Raw genomic sequence first — 17,930 nt, forward strand, 5'->3', positions numbered from 1 at the left:
GTGATATATGCCGCCAAGGCTCCAATAACATTATTAGATGGCTCGCTGATGCTTGTCTCTCCGTATTGCCTTTATTTTGAGCCGGCCTTCTTGCTTGTAATGCAAAGAGATTAGATTAGAAAAAAAAAAAAACAACAACAAAAAACAAAGGCCGGCTTTACACTGGAGGACTATGTGACTAGCTCAGATTTGTCTGTTTACAGTACGAGTGTTTTTAAATGAACCATATCGCTGTGTTTGCTAAAGCATGGCCAAAATGTTCAAGACGCATCCGCATGATGTAGACCATATTAAAAATAGTTTGTATACAGTCTTACTCCTCACACATGCTTTAAACACATTTAAACTTAATATAACAGACTTTTAAATACATTGTAAACGTAAAAAAATATATATAGTACGTAGTTTAGTCTTTTTGGCAATTATTCTTCCAACATCTTCACCCTGTTTATTGCCACTCAAAATTGAAGCTTACCGTCAAACAAAGCATGAAACCAAGAATTACACGTGGCGTGTTTAAAACAACCACAGCACTGCCTTAGGAAAGTCTGCTCGCTTAATGCTACCACACAATGCAAAACGGCATAGATGGGCTAATAAACAGCATCTGTGGCGGCGCTCTCAGCAATGGCTATTTGAATAAGAACGGTGCTACAACACATGTAGACAGACAGTTTAACAATACTCAAGCATATACTCTTCATCCTATGTAAAAACAACATTATTGCAGTTTACAGTCTGATTGTTTACAGTCCGGTTTCCTCCCACATCCCAAAAACATGCATAAATTGGAGACTCTAAAGTAGGTGTGACTGTGAGGGCGAATTGTTGTTTGTTTGTATGTGCTCTGCGATTGGCTGGCAACCAGTTCAGGGTGTACCCCGCCTCCTGCCCGATGACAGCTGGGATAGGCTCCAGCACGCCCGCGACCCTAGTGAGGAGAAGTGGCTCAGAAAATGGATGGATGGATATCTCAAGGCTGTACAAACGTTTAAAATGTAATTTCCCATAATATAATCCGAGACCGTTTGTATGCGTTGGTGCCGCTGTTTTGGTTAGCAACAAAGTTCAACAGTTCAATCTTTAATGTCTCTGTGTCGATGAACTGACATACTTAGAATGACTGTGTGTTTTTTTGTTAATTATTATTTTTTTTGGTACATGCAAGTGAACTGGCCCAATTTAAAGTACTGGAAGTAAAGCTTCTAAAGCAAAGCTGTATCAATGTATCAATCGAGCCACTGGTCAAATGGAATTGCCTCGGAATAAATATAGGACTCCAGCCTGCTGAATTGGCATCTAATCCAAACTCCCGCCCTCGGTCCCTCCCCAGCATTTTCCTACTTTACTTCAACGCCATTGATTAAAAGGCTGTTGCGATACATTTATGTCCACTCAGCAGGATGTGATGTAAGAGCAGGGACGTCCGCGCCCCTTCCATGAGGGATTGGGGAAGTACTAGTTTGGGACTCCATCAGCTCTCCACACAATCAGCGCTGTGTGCTGGCGCCTCAAAGCTCGAATGGAAATGAACTCGCTGATGAAGTGATGGTGAGCTTGAAAGAGTGTGCGAGGGATACAGTGATAGTGTGTGTGTGTTTGCGCATGTGTGTGTGCCGGAGCCTGTAATGCGTCTAGACAATGAGGAAGCACTTTTTTGACTTTTTGACCGCTCTCTTCTGAGCTTCCTGTCACTTCCTGAATAGATGTGGGTGTCTGCCATACCTGAAAGCGGTTGAGGGTCATGGCATCAGCAGAGCACTTGGGTGTACTCGGCATCCATACTAATGCGCCTCACGGCAGCAGGGAATGCTTGATCGTGTCGAAAGGCATGGTCCCTGCGGAGCAAAAACAGGGGAAGACCGGCGCAGTTATTTTTATGAGCGGCTCTGTTTGTGCACAATTGTGTCAAAATGGCAGTGGTGGGAAGTCTAGAAGTACAAATGCTTTGTTACTGTACTGAAGTTCGTTTTTCAGATATTTCTATTTTACTTTTCATCACTGTCGGGCTGAAACCTTGTACATGCAAATATGGTCAGTATCAAATTTTTTCACATATTGATCAGTCCCCATGTGGTCTGTTATTTCTATATATTATTAACCGATATAAAGTGTTGAAAATAGCTTGAAAGCAAATCTATTAACTCTCTTGGATACTCCGCCTCCTCTTGACTCTGCAGGAGCCTAGTGGAATTATGTCGCCTCAAGATTGAAAGTCTGTATGTTTAATAGAAAAAAAACGAGTGAAAATAGTTGGCTACATATATTTGAGTAGGCTTGTTTTGTTAAAAATTGATAGCTGTAATGCCTCGGTGGAGAAGGAACTGGTCAGCCACAAAGGTAAGGGCGTGCAGATTAATTTTTGCCGACTACTTTTGTCTATTCAGCTAATTTTTTTTAATTGTATCTCTCATGGCTCTAAGCATTGTGTCCATAACGTTCTAATCAATAACAGCATAATAGAGTAGCGTTTTTCTTTTTTTTTAGCAAATTAAATTACTGATTGAACATGATTATAGGGAGGTTTTGGTGCAAAACAGTATATGAAGCAATATAAGGTGTAATGCCAACTTTAACAATGCATCATTCGGTAACTCAATCAAGATGGCATTTTATTTCCTGAAATGTGGTTTTAGAGATGCGAGGAATCCGCCTGACAGTGACGTTTACATTTTTTCTGACAACTTTTTACTTTGACTCCCTACATTTGAAAACAAGCTTATTTTGTCAAAAATAGGAACAGTATGTAAGGGTTGAAGATGAAAACATTTAAAAACAGAACCTACACTTTGATAGTCAAAGCTGTGCAAATAAAGCAACAATGAAAAAAAAGATTTGCAAAAGCTGTATGGAAATTGTTGATTGAATTCCCCAATTGGGAGAAGCACTGCTATTTAATTTCCCTTACAGGATTAAAAAAGCATATCTATCCATTCATATGCAAGTTTTGTCTGACAAACAAGCAATCTTGAATAAAAAAATGGTTTGAAAAGCGTGAAATTTGTCCTCTTGGGCCTTTGTGCACACCAGTACAATTTAAACAATCTCCCCAGCTGGTCTGTTTCCAGTTTGTTGTAAACCTCCACAGCTGGTGTTTATCCCAGCCGAGCAGGACAGCGCATTTGTCTCATGGACTCTGAGGAAAAGGAAGCTTTTCTTTTAATATATAAATAGATATAAATAAAAAGGAACCCTATTTCACTCCAGGAGATGACGTGTATGCCTCAGTTTTGACATTATTCCTCACTCCTTGTGATAAGAGACAAGTCTATCCCTTGTACCTTCGACGTAGCGACGTGGTTGCTTGTTCTTCGGGGGACTAATGGCTCGCAAAGGTTACAAGATGCATTATTTCTTTCTCAGCAGTGACCTCAACTCACAAAAGGTTTTCTGGAAAGTTTTTCTCTACTTCTCATCAGGGTAAACGCATGGCCGTGCATGTGCTCATCAGGAGGAGGGGACGACAGAGATTGAGACTGTTTTTGACATGACCGACAGAAATGTCATAAAGTACAGAAGTAGAAGACTAGAACTTTACAAGGAAGCCCTTATGTCCCCTTGACGTTCTATTAGTGCATTACTCGTGAGGACCAAAAACCTATGAGTACTTGGATGTGGAATAAATGCTCAAACAGCTTTCCATTGGTGTTTGTGCGCTCCTGCTTCTTGCTACAGTTTAAAAACGTGATGCTAACGTGCGGATAAACGGGGGCTTGTAATCCGAATTGTGAATGGAAGTGTGAAAGGTGGTCTGTCACTCTACATCACATTGATTGATCAGCCCCAGGGTGTACGGCGCCTCGCACCCGATGTCAGCTTGGATAGGCGGCTCTGCTGTTGATGACTGGTATACTGTACAGTGGAGTCGCACCGGAACACGGTTCATCTTTTGACCATTTTTAAAAGATCTTTTTTTGTCTGTTGCTGCTCTGTGCATGTTAAAGCAAAAGTTGTTTCAAGGTTTATGATTACCGTGACACCAATGCTAATTTCTGTTAGTCCGTCTATGACTTTTCCCATTATGTTACGATGAAGCTCGTGGACTTTCGTTAGACAAAATTATCTGGTTTGGGTGAACAGTTTGGTGATGAAATATACAATGTTTAAATCTCTTTTGTTTTATGTGACTCTTTTCCAGTAAACTAACTGGATATGACAAATGAACTCTGATTTAAAAAGCTTTGCATGTGAGTCTTCTTTTCATTTCCTCAAAGTGATGTTATCCGATAGGCTCCTATTTCTTGACAACGAGAGAGCGAGCCAATAAGGAATACTTTACAAAGTGTGTTTTAAAAACGTGGTAAAACTATATAATTTTTTTTATTATTTCTTATTTGGTCTCGCTTGAGGATTTTCACTTATCGCAGGTGGTTCTGGAACGTATCCAGTGTGATAAACGGGAGTTATATATGTGGCTGTATGGATAGAGCATTGATCCATGTGCATCAAAAGGTGCAGTGAGAGTGGTGCTGCTGTTTTCAACCACCAGTGCTCTTCAGCCCTTGCGTGTTGTTTCTGCTTAGAAAAAAGAGACCAAAAAAAAGAAGGAAAAAAAAAAAATCCACATAAAGGCCTACTCTGCCTTGTGTGCTTGAGCTAGATAAAGGCTTTATTGCCGTAAGGCCGTACTGCACTCGGCGCGGGTGAGAGCCGCTCCTCTAAAGCTGTCCACTGTCGGAAAAAATATTTGTTGAACTAAAAAAAAAAAGAACCACACATTTCGCTTTGACCTTATCAATGCTTACATGGAAGAGTGGTTTAGTTTGGGTTTAGATACGTGGGCTTAGTTGGTTCAGTATATTGTTAAATGCACTGGCTAGGCTTATTCAATAAGGGATCATTAAATGAGGCCCTCATATGGCAGATACACACACACACAGGTATTACACGATAGTAGGAATATCAATACAGCAACAATTGTCTTGTTCAATATGAACAGTATGAAATTATAACAAGATGAAAATATGGTTCTGTTTGGCTACATTTTTTAAATGCATTCAATTAAATTTGTTCAAATAATTCACCCAAAGATGACGTTCCAAAATATCAATTATATATATATTAATAGCAATTATTTTTACATTTATAAATAAGAAAATATCTCTGTTAAATTACTCCATATTATTGAAAAATAAATAAATACAAATGATTAAAATAAAATACAATATAAATATATTTTTTGTAAATAAAAATATGCATACTTGGCAACAGCCCTTACACATTAAATTATTGTGAAAGCAATAATATTAAATTTGCTCAATAAAATGAAATCCAAGCAAAGATGGAATTAGTTTTGACTGGAAAAAGCATGTAATATAATTTCGCTAATTGAAGCTAATGTATCGATACCGTATCACAAGCGATAACAACAGGATATCATTACGTATCGGTATTTGAAGCTAATGTATTGAGACTGTATCACAATAGATAAAAGTATGCTATTCTCATTATTAAAACCTAATGGGCTGAGACTATCACACGAGATAACAGTATGATATCATCACGCATCGCTATTCAAAGCTAATGCATTAATACTATGATCACAGTATCCCAGTAAAAATATTGCTGTAATGTATGGCTTAGTTATCGAGGTTCGTAACCAATCGGAAGTGACTGCAGGTAGCGGTGGTGGATTTATTGGGGAATCCTGATTGAGTACAAATTCCGCCGGCCTCCTGCAGCGCGCTGTCTTGCCAAAATAATGTGGCGGTAGTATATCTCGTCTGTTGGCTCTGGATGATGCACTGAATGGATCAAGCAGAAGCCCTTACACAACACCTTTTGGTATTTGGAGGCATCCACTTTTGTATTGTCTTGTCTATAAAAGTGCGAAAGAACCCCAGCTGAAATGCTTTTATATCAACAAGCAGGCATGTTTGTAATGAATTAGTTGATGTATACTATATCTGATGACTGGGTAGCTTGGAACTTTTGTAATATATTCGACGCTTATAGTGTTTTTCAAGCAGAGCTTTCCCCCTCTCTGCTTCAATCAGAACACCAAATTACAGTGCAAATTCGCAAAAGCGAGTTTCCTGATTGTCACGGACATTAAAGGGGGTTAATAACGCAGCAGCTTGCCACTCGCCGTCTCATTTAAATGCATACAATGCTCCATTTTCCACGTCTTTTTATTAAGGTAAGTTATGTGGGATAATATAAGCACCACTTTGATGTATGCAAACACTTCCTCGTGCGTCATGTACAACCACAACATAAAATAGTGGTAGCTGTTGGGTATTAATCATATCTATGTAAAGGCAGAATCTGTAAAAAAAAGACTTGAAGGGCACACTCACACTAGAGAACGCCAAGCATGCTCAACAAGCACAGTTGCAAAACAGTTACACGAAATAAATGGACTGAGGTACGGCTTGTTAACTGTGAAGTTGGTATTAGCATCTTTGATACAAATTTTATGAAATATGTGGTAGGCATATTCAATTGCACCCTTAATAAATGACACACTCACACTTGCGAATCTGTACAGTTCAAAATCAGACTTACGTCTTTTAATATGATATGAAAGTACCACTACAATGACATGATTTCAAGATTGTTTTATTTGCATTATTATTTTCAGTTTAATCTTGGTTCAGCACAGGAGCACACTGTGGTATGTCTTAGTTTCCACAGCAAATGAGCAACACATTTTAATTAATTGACTGCCACAGTCTAAGGTTTGGCTGCTCTTGTAAAGAGCTGCAGTGTGTCAGACTGAGCGCAACATAATCACACGTCTGTGTACGAGCTGTGATGTAGTGGCTACTCTCTAGCTCCTAAATGAGGAAAATCAACTTCAATTTCCACGGCCGCCATGCTGGTTGCTCTTGATCCTGTTAAAAATCCATTACTATTTAGCGCCCAAGTAGGAACGTTGCCGGATTCGGCGCAACAAGACATTGGATGTTTACCTCATTTAATTGTGATCACATTGTTTTCTCCCCACGAAAAATTGAGTAGTCTTGCAAGTGCGGCAAAAGTGTGATTCAAATGAATAAGACAATGCATATTATGCCTCTCTTGCTCACGCTCATTATTCTTAATGTGCTTCTGTGGTATACCTCCGAGGTGGGGGACATGGGTAAACATAATATATTATGCGTTCCATACAATCATACATTTTAGGGAATACAGGAAACCTGCAACAGCGAAGGAGATTGCAGTCACAGTAACTCGGGACTTGCCTGAAACGTGAAGACTTGAGAGCTACTTATGTCTTGCACATATCATTTGCCTAATGGCATAATTGCACACATTTTCGTCAGCTTGCTAGCTAAATTTGTGTACAACTTGACATTGTTTTTTTTTTTTTTTTTTTTTAAACAACATTTGTACTAATTTGAAGTCTAGCTTCACATTAAAATGATTAAAACGTCTTTAAACACTGTCTTAGCTATTTGGGTGCCAGCAAGCTAAGTTTATGTAATTTAATGAATGCATAACCTGCCTCAAAATAAAAATGTTAAGGTTGTACTGTTCATCGATGTCACATTGGAATTATCTGAAATTCGTTTGGGCGGCACGTTGACGACTGGTTAGAGCGTCTGCCTCACAGTTCTGAGGACTGGGGTTCAATCCCCGGCCCCACCTGTGTGGAGTTTGCATGTTCTCCCCGTGCCTGCGTGGCTTTTCTCCGGGCACTCCGGTTTCCTCCCACATCCCAAAAACATGCGTGCTAGGTTAATTGAAGAGTCTAAATTGCCCGTGGGTGTGAATGTGAGTGTGAATGGTTGTTTGTTTACATGTGCCCTGCGATTGGCTGGCAACCAGTTCAGGGTGTACCCCGCCTCCTGCCCGATGATAGCTGGGATAGGCTCCAGCACGCCCGCAACCCTTGTGAGGAGAAGCGGCTCAGAAAATGGATGGATGCATGGATGGATGGATGAAATTCGTTTGCCTAACAGCATAAATGCTGTTAAAAGTTATTATTGAATTTTTTTCAGTCCAGTTGCCTCAACTCAACTCTTGTGGATTACCATGACCTTGATGATTTAGAATCTACATCAACAAAAAACGTTTTTAAACAATTACTTTGGTACTTTTTTCATCGATATTATGACAGTTAAAAATGATTAAGACAATTATGCCATTACATTAATGAATTGTGACTTACCACCCACCTCAACTTTTACATGAGATTTGAGAGTGATGTCATATTGTGATAGCTATAAATCCCACCCATTTCTTTCAGTGTTTACTATACAGTTGTAAATAAGGCGCTGCGGCGGAAAGATTTTCACGAGAGGAGCGTAAAGACACAACGCGTTGCCGCTTCGTACCGCGGCCTGCTTGTCAAGAGTGAAGCAGTCGTATTGGTAACAGACAGGCAAATGGTGCAATGAGGCGATTAGCCTCTCCGAGATGAAATTACAACATTTATAGTCAGTGCTTAGCACTAAAATCCTTTATGACCCTGCGCTCACTTTGCCGGATTGATCTTAATCCTGCAAGCTGCCACAATGCTTGCCTGAGGAGCATGATTCCAAACATGGGCCGCCTTTGTGTCAATGACAATTATTCTACTGGAAAAATAGTAATAGTAGTAATAGTAATAAAAAGTCATCCACTGACAGGTGAATGACAAGCTACAATCAACACCCATACTCGATAACACGTAGGGGAGAGGAGAATTTACACCCACCCTTTTTTCAATGAAAGTTTAACACCCACACTTTTTGTCACACTTGAGTGGGACATTTTCCCGCCTAAAGGCTCCAACACCCACAACCTTTCTACTTTTATTGCACAGCGAGCAGTTGGATACAAAACAATTCTTAGTGTTACAACAACCACATTTTTCCTCAGTAAACATTTTCAACACCCACCCTTTTTGTCACACCGGGCTGGCAATGTATTAACAGCTACACTTGAAAGGATACAACACCCACACATTTTCCCTGCTGTTATTGCAAATGTTCTTTTTAAAAATTACAGAGAATCCAAAATTCCTAGCAATGTAGTGTTTTTGAATAATATTATGGAGGGAAGCATATGTTAAGTACAGTAAGTAATAGTGGTCTCAGGACTCAGTCTTGTGGGACTCCGTAGTACAATTTTACTATTACATGGCAAATATTCAAATTAGATTTTGGTCTCAGATGAGTGCTTGGGGTATCTTTTATATTGTGGTCACAATGAGATTATTTGCTCCGCTGTATGAGACTAATTTCTAAACTTTCTACAATTTCTTTAGAATGTCTTTACTTTGAGAGACATACTGTATACTCTATATTCAACATGTATTAGCTTCTTAACATGAACAAACAACACATCTCAGTTGTCTTGTAGCTGGATAAAACCTGAATGTACCATCATGGAATAGAAGCAGAAATAGTACTCCCAAATTTCACTCTAAAAACCTCATTGAGTCCCTTCAGCCTCCATAATGGCTCACTGTTATGTTTTGGCTATTTGTTTCCATATGCCCTTGCCTGAAGGTTGCGAGATGTATTCTTTCTTTCTGAATATTGTCTACGAAGTGAATCAATACATCCTCATCTCTAAACTCCTAATAATCTCCTCTGCCACCATTAATACCCCATCTTTTCTTGTATTTAGTCACGAACACTAGCCACTCGGTTTATTTAATTAGCAAGGCACTTGGATGCTCACAGTATTCTGCTTTCTATGGAAAAAAAAACCTGAGGATTTCTCTTACAACACAGACCTTGTAAAGCTTGTGTGCGGGCATAACCTCGCAAGACTGTGGATTTGTGGAAATGTCATTCTTTATTAACCCCATGAAGGAAAATTATCATTATAGTCTGCTGCATGAAGATGAAGATAGCATTGGCATGAAACATATAACAATGCATTTTGGTTATTTTGCTCGTGGTGGGATGCTCCCCATTCATTTTGCGGTCTATTAATATCACAGTATAATGGCATTGGGGGGGGGGGGGTACAGTATGTCTCAATGTACAACCGCAATTCCAATGAAGTTTATAAACTTATTTGCAAATCATGTTCAACCTATATTGAATTGAATACACTACAAAGACAAGATATTTAATGTTCAAACTGATAAACCTTATTTTTTTGGGGCAAATAATTATTAACTTAGAATTTTACGGCTACAACACGTTCCCAAAAAGCTGGGACAGGTGGCAAAAAATACTGGGAAAGTTGAGGAATGCTCATCAAACACCTGTTTGGAACATCTCACAGGTGAACAGGCTAATTGGGAACAGGTGGGTGCCATGATTGGGTATAAAGGGAGCTTCCCTGAATTGCTCAGTCATTCACAAGCAAAGATGGGGCGAGGTTCACCTCTTTGTGAACAAGTGCGTGATAAAATAGTCGAACAGTTTAAGGACAATGTTCCTCAACGTACAATTGCAAGGACTTTAGGGATTTCATCATCTACGGTCCATAATATCATCAAAAGGTTCAGAGAATCTGGAGAAATCACTGCATGAAAGCGGCAAAGTTCAAAAGTCAGCATCTGTGATGGTATGGGGCTGTGTTAGTGCCAATGGCATGGGTAACTTACACATCTGTGAAGGCACCATTAATGCTGAAAGGTACCTCGGGATCCCCCCCGGAAGAGCTGGATGAAGTGGCTGGGGAGAGGGAAGTTTGGGCGTCCCTGCTAAAGCTACTGCCCCCGCGACGCGACCGCAGATAAGCAGTAGAAAATGGATGGATGGATATTTTCTGTTTTTATTTATGTTTCAACACAATGTCCCAACTTCATTGGAATTGGGGTTGTCGGAGGAAATCCGCTTTTTATACCTTTTGGTTTGCTTTTATTACATGGCCCTTCCTTTATGACATGGGCAATGATTAAAAACACACTGGCAAGAAGAACTGTTTTACTCTTATTAGCTTTATTAATTATTTGATCACTTTATTGAGTTTAGGAGTATCATTTAAGATTCTCGAATCAGATCTCGTCAGGGTAGTTTTCACATTCTGTGAATTTATGGAATGTATATATATGCCTCCGCTGTAGACGTCTCATTTAATCCCAAAGTTAAAATTTAAAATGACAGCAATAACAGTAGTAGGCAGAAAACTGCTGTGATGTGCATAACACACAAGATTCAAAAACAGAATGAAAATGTCTTCCTTGGGATAGGGGACATGATATGGAGGCTTTAAGGTGGGTTATGAAATAAGGAACACTATTCACACTGAAATCCCAGAAAATACTTTGAACAGATCTGAGTTGCTGTGGAAAATAACGTGGTAGAGCTCATACCGGACTGTGCCAACTTCGGGGTGGAGTTGAACGACCGTGCTGTATTGCACCTCACATGAGCTCTTGAGTCTTTTAGCATGCCTCCAAATGAAACAATGATGTCCCAGCAGTGGAGGTTTATTCATTTCTTATGTCAGAAAAGCTAGAGGTTGCAAAACAGGACCGGAGCGTCAAGAGTAGCCGGGGGAGGGAAGGGACAATAAATCATTCATAAGAAGCAGTGTCTGAGGGCCTGGAGCACTGTGGATGGAATATCTAGCGAGGGGAGGGAGAAGGTGAACGGGGGGCTACCTTTGAGTACACAACCCAGATAAAGAGCGGTGTGTTGGGAATAAATAAAGAGGGGAGAGGAAGGTGAGATGTGAGAAGGTGTACATGACAACAGGGGAAGAGGAATTAGAAGCTACGCTCTTAAAGGAACATCTGTCAGCGGAGCGTAAAGTTTAGGTTCAGATTTTTAAAAAAAAACTTGTTTTCAGGCTAATAAACGAAGCAAACATGGCAGTGCAAATGCGGGATTAACATATTCTGTTCATCTTGTCACGTTGTAATGACATGTTGTTGCTGCATAAAAAGTTAGATTTAAGTGAAACATACACCTTGTTGAAGAGAAGTTTGCGTTTTTGAACATTTGTTTAAAAATAACACCCATTGCAAGACATAATGGCAATACGAAATATTGGTACTTGGGATTAGCGAGTACTCAAATCTAAGTACTTAGATGCTGTACTGCACTAAATGGGAAGCACAGGGGCTGGCATGTGCGGGTGCAAGGCAAATGATGGATACAAAATAAAGACAGCACAGCAGCTAGTAGATCCTCATTTGTCGACGTGCAATCAAAGAAAACCTCAACAGCGCTAATTTGGGCGTCCTTGTTCCCTGCAGGAGCAGAAGGGCAGCTCCTCTGCGCTCTTCCCCTCTCCCGAGTAGCCAATGCGCACTTCGCTTTAGAGCATGTGATGAAGTGTGAGAGAAAAAGGCAGTCTCATTAGGTGCTGGCCCATCGGCGGCCTCCAATCGTCCACATCTCAGTGGAGCTCCATGACCTCATTCCCCACTCCCCCATTGCGAGACGTGCAGTCGGCATCAAGGCAGGCATGCCTCCATCGCGATCCACATCGGATGCTTTACTCGAAATGGTAGCTTTCTGTTGGGTTTTTCCGTTTTAAACCCATCGCGCTGCATCTGTCGTTAGTCAATAGCCGGGACTGAGCGCTATTATTGTAATTGCTTCAAATGCAAAGTTCTCCAGTTTCGCCTGCCGCATATTGGCAGTCTGGTCGGATTCAAGCCTGCACCATCTTTCAAGTCTTTGTATATTGAAATAATGAGGGGCTTTTCCATTCTCACTTTAGTGGTTGCTCGGCTACTTCACTTCTGAGTTTGGTTTAGCAGAGGGTTTTGGAAAAATCTTTTTACTTGTGACTCGCTTTGGATCCTGACCCTGAATTTGGTAATCTGATCAACATAAAAAAACAAAACAAAACAAAAAGTAGGTAAGAGTCACCATTGTCAATCAATCAAAACTACAATTAGCGTAACAGTGTTTTTCATCAATTGTTAGAATTTGTTTTGATGGCAGTCCGTTGAAATGTGAAACCGGTCAATAGGGCAAAAAAAGGTTGGGTACCACTGTGATGGGAAAAAATGATGTAATCAATGAATCGACTTCAAGGTGGTTGTTGTGGCAATATTTTCTATATTATAGTGAACCTCTTGATATTCTCAGTTCAGCATTTGCAAATTTGCGCATTTGTCGATTTTATTTTGAACCTATCCTCTATCATTCTCTAAGAAACTTGTATTGACTGTTTTTGTGGTCAGCCCAAGCAATGACAGTCTTGTTTTGGTTGCATCTTGGTGCCAATGTTGAAGTCAGTTGAGGAGTTTCATTTTAAACATGTACATGAACATGTAAGTGTTCTTTGCTGGCATCTTGTGGCAATTACAAAACCTTTTAGGGAGGTGTCAATTAGGCAGGTTTCATCCAATCACATCCACCCAAAGAAAACAAACAAGAGCCAATAGCAGCAATACTAGAAGTTCCATTTTAGGCAGTTTTTATTTTCAAGGTGGAAACTTTGCATGATATTTTCAAGGAGTTAGTGCAAAGGTGGCCAGTTTGTATTCGTGGGGTGAAAACAAGGTCAGATGGTCAGAAGTCACATGTGATAAAGTAAGGACAGGAAAAGCTACTCAAGTATGCCCCGTGTATTAAAATTAAAATTTAGAACATTCCTTGAGGATAGTTCTAAATTCCACCGGATTACATTCTATTTTAGGTTGAGGAGGTTTTGATGAGAGGCTCTGTGCTGGAAGACACGCATGGGCTGGAATATCTTGTGGAGACCGGTCCACTGGGATTAATCAGTACTGAAAATGTGTGAAGAGAGGCGCTGTGCTGAATTGAAGGCAGTGGGAGAAAAAAAATGGTAGAGTGAAATGTTTCTGGATTTCTGGGACAGTAAATGCCACTCGGACTGTAAAGTTCATTGGGGCACCACTGAGGAAAGGAAAGTAGTTGGTGTAACAAATCAATGTTCCAATGGAGATACAAGTTAAGAACATCATGTTACCGGCTAGAATAGTCGAGCGTAGATCTCCTACAAGGTCAAACAGTCCTTAATCCTTATTTTCTATGGCACCTATTCTCATCTGGGTCCGTGTATACCCTTGATGTGTCGCCAGCCAATCTTGGTGCATAATCTACTTTTTCAATCAAATAATTGCTGCACAGTCCTACAAACTGATTGGAATGAGTGTTTGAACTGTAGCAGATGGAGAACTTCCACCTCAATGCGTGGGGGGGCGGCTAAGATCCTGAGGTGATCTCAATCAGGCATTTAGCCAAAGCATATCACCAGCATCACCTACTCTGGTCTGGTGCTTTATCTGCCAAGGGCTCACGGCATTACCTTTCTAAGTCAACACATTGCCACAAATGACATGGACATGCTGTCATTTTGTCTGCTTTAATATAATAAACATAGCAGGATAATGCAGACATGTAGATATACAGAACTCGGAGACGCTCCCAACTTCTTAGTAATCCACTGGAATATTAGTTGTTCTTTGCAGTTGCTAAATAATATATGCTTGTGGGTATTGTTATATTATCTGTCTACATGTGCAGCGCCACTGTTCGTGTTAAAATATCCATTGCTTAAAGGGTTATAACACAGTGACCCTGATGCTATTCATTAGCTGGTCAATGGTATCTTGCATTGTTTGTTAGCACTGAGCAAAAAAGACTTGTTATCCAAAACTGAATCTTAAGAACACAACTTCTTATTATCGTGTGAGTACACCCCCTAAGTGAAAATGTCCAAATTGGGCATTTTCCCTCCCTGGTGTCATGTGACTCTCAGGTGTGTTAAATGCGAATTGTTTGCTTGTCCATATGTGGATTAACTGCCGCCTCTTGCCCATGGTCAACTGGGATCGGCTCCAGCTCACTGCTGTAGAAAATGGATGTATAAATGGCTATAAGGCCTGTTGTGTAAATGAATACGAAGAGGATCTTCTTCGACTATTACCGTGTTTATTCTGGCCCGTTACCAGCGGGTGCTTACGTGTAGATAAAATACGGCTTTTGCAGAGTGCGCACAAAGCAAAGGCCGAAACCGATTAATTCACTACAGGAAAAACTTGGATTTCTATTATTAACTTGTACGATGAATCTAAAACGGGAGAAGGTTTTATGACTGAAATCCAGAGATTTACCACACTGCAATGTCCATTTTAGCATTTTAATGCATGACTGTAAAACCCTAAATCGGGAAGAATGGGATTTTCACCTGTAAAAACAAGCGTTCGGGAGGGCTCCCTGCAACAAATCTCTTCTGCTCATCTGATTTCTGGCATCCGGGCAGCGGGGAAACACTGTTTGCAGAAATCTAATGAGTATATTACACTGGAAATGTGAATGTGATGAGTAAGGAGGACACCCTGCCTCCCCGTCTCATCCCCACTGTGGCAACGCCACTAAATTTGCCCAAAAGGCCATAACGCGCAAACCAAATAGTGTTCAGCGGTAAATAAAGTGGAGGTAAGCAGAACGGCGAAGAGAAAATAAATGAAGCTAAGTGAGGGGGGGGGGGGGGGGAAGGAGCAGGGGATGTGCGAAAGGAGGGAGAGCGCATTGGTGGCAGCTTTAATGAAGGCTGTGAGGATGATTAATGAGCGCCTGATGGTGCGAGAGGCAAAAGAAATGACTTGCGATGGCGGTGATGACAAAGACGGCACGAGGCTTCTTCAGATGGGACAGAAGTGAATGGCCCATCCCTACTTAACCTCCAAGATCTAACCTGCTGATTCAATAAGCGAGCAATAAGTAGGCTACGACTGTGATCAATGGTAATTAGAGTTTGAATAATCTTTACCGTTTGTGAGATATGCGTTTTTTGTTGTTGTTGTTGTTGTTAACAATTTCAAACTGTTTCAACGTGTCTTGATCATTTCAAAATACCCAAGGGATCTAAACATTTGCGACTTGACACCTCATCCTTTAATCCTCAAAGAGATGTGTCTGTTCTAAGGGGGCGTTTCTGTCTAATGCCGAGTACATCTTTCGTTACAGAGACGAAATGACTTGCTTTTTTGGTGTGAGAGAGATTTTGTTGTGCGTGAGAGTTTTTGGGTGTGTATGAGTATTTTGGTGGGTATGAGAGTTTCTTGTTCTGTGTGAGTGTTTTTATTGTACGTTTCTTGGAGGGAGTGAGAATTTTGAGTTTTGATTTGCAAATGTTATTTCTGGCCTATACGGCAGCTCATTACGAAGCTAATGGTGCTCTAAAAGCAGTAACAAACATCAGTGGACATTTAAGTAGATAAACACAAGTACTAAATCCACACTGATGTTGGTTTTTCGCTCCTAATCTCAATCAAATGAGGGGGAAGACCGTGCGCCACATCTCTCCGAGCAAGTCGACGCTATAGTTCTTCTTATTGATTTGGGTGAGGTCCTTCCCTCAATTAGGCCTTGTTTGATTCTATTATTGTTAATGCAACAAAAGAGGACAAAGGCGACAGTTTTAGACTCAATGAGCCGTGCAGTCCGAGGAAATGACATTTCTGCTTTAATACTGCTCGGTGTTAAGGATAATAAGGTTGCACTTGAGTCAGGAAATGATTCCTTATCCTTCCTCCAAATCAGACATGCCTTTGCCAAAAAACAACAACAACAAAACAAAACAACAACAACAACAAAAACCTAGTAAGCAGTATCAGCAGTTAGCGTGGAATCGGATCACCGGGTGAGTTAAAACCTTGGCAGCAGACATTCGGATGCAGCGGAGGCGAAAAAGACATTTTTCCCCGGCTCGGAATTACATTCGGGATGAGAGTGGCGCACGTGGATAACAAGTTTTCATTGCCAACTTGTCAAATGCTGACACCATAACGATTGCTGCGCTCAAGAATTTAAAACGCAATTGCGTTTCTTATGTTTAATACCACATTTTTTCCTTAGCTGTAATGCACCTTAAAGCCATTTTGAGGCATTTTAATCCCTTACATACTGAACATTTTTGCAGTAGTTACCATAGAGATGACTCAACACGCCCTATGTCTATTTCGGCTGTACTACAGCTCTTGGTTGAATGGATTTTTCTATTATATTTTTTCCTGTGCTGTCAGTCGATCAGGAAGCACATCCTCTCCATTATCGCGGCTAATGACAGTGTCAGGCTACATTCGCAGCCGGCGCCGTGCTCCATACAACAAATGTCCTATCAGGAGCGACTGATTATGATATTTCACATGAGAAATTGCAAGCTCCAAAAAAAAAAAAATGAGAGTATTAGAGCCATACTGGAAAGTTACAAGAAAAAAGTTGCCGAGTGAACACGTACAATGAGGTAGCAATATAGACATGAAGACACCAAGGAAGTGTTTTAAGAAAAAAAAAAGAACCATTAACATGCCTTTTTCCAAGTAAGAAATACAGCACTAAAGTTAGACAAGTGTTGCTCTTAAGGAGTGGATGAGACAAGGACACCTTAAGAAAACATTTTCCACGGATGGCTTATGTAATGACAACAGCACACGCACACCCGCATATACAGTATATCCGCATTTAGAACAACGCTCGCGCTCGGGTCACTTGTTTGTGACGGACAGCTTTCAAAAGGTGGACGGAAACCACCGCAGCGGTGAGCACAACCTCCGCCTCTCATTGACCATTATCTTGTCAAAAGGTCATTGTGGTATGACCTGCTGTTTGTGTGTGTGCGTGTGTGTCTGTGTGTGACGGGAATAAATTAAGGCGGGCGACAGGCAGAAAGCATCAGAGAGGAAAATGGCAGGAGGAAGGGTGAGTGAGCAGATGTCGAATGTTTGACGCTTGCCTGTGGTTATACGGCTTTTCCACACAAACAAAATATTAGCCGCAGCACAAATACATGTTGATAACATGTAATAAGTTCATGGGTAAGTTCGTCATGCGAGACGTCAGCAAATCTCGTGTCACAATACAATTGAGTAAATATTGATTACAAACACTAGTGGCTCCCCAAGCTTTGTACACCAAGTAGGAAGAATGTTTTTTTTTTAAAGTGCAAATGCGACTGTATTGTACTTAAAAGTTCAATACAACCGAACTGCACTTAACAAGCGTAACTGTGGATGTTGAATAATGATGTGAATGGAAAATATATCAATAAAGTTTTAAAATTTCCAAGTATTTGATATGCATAGTTCAGATATAAGTAAAAAAAGACTT

General features: G+C 40.5%; 1 protein-coding gene across 5 annotated transcripts in view; it reads right to left on the reverse strand.

The window, feature by feature from the left end:
- Window positions 1-17,930, reverse strand: part of large1 (LARGE xylosyl- and glucuronyltransferase 1) — a 160,615-nt gene that overhangs the window by 76,422 nt on the left and 66,263 nt on the right. For all 5 annotated transcript variants that reach the window (XM_061762887.1, XM_061762889.1, XM_061762886.1 and 2 more), the window contains one exon: window positions 1,726-1,838. In XM_061762887.1, coding sequence (XP_061618871.1) covers window positions 1,726-1,779 — 54 coding nt within the window. In that variant the 5' untranslated portion in view covers window positions 1,780-1,838. The remainder of the gene's footprint in view (window positions 1-1,725; window positions 1,839-17,930) is intronic.

Source organism: Phyllopteryx taeniolatus, chromosome 22 (genome assembly GCF_024500385.1).
Source record: "Phyllopteryx taeniolatus isolate TA_2022b chromosome 22, UOR_Ptae_1.2, whole genome shotgun sequence".
In the NCBI taxonomy this organism is placed as follows: domain Eukaryota; kingdom Metazoa; phylum Chordata; class Actinopteri; order Syngnathiformes; family Syngnathidae; genus Phyllopteryx; species Phyllopteryx taeniolatus.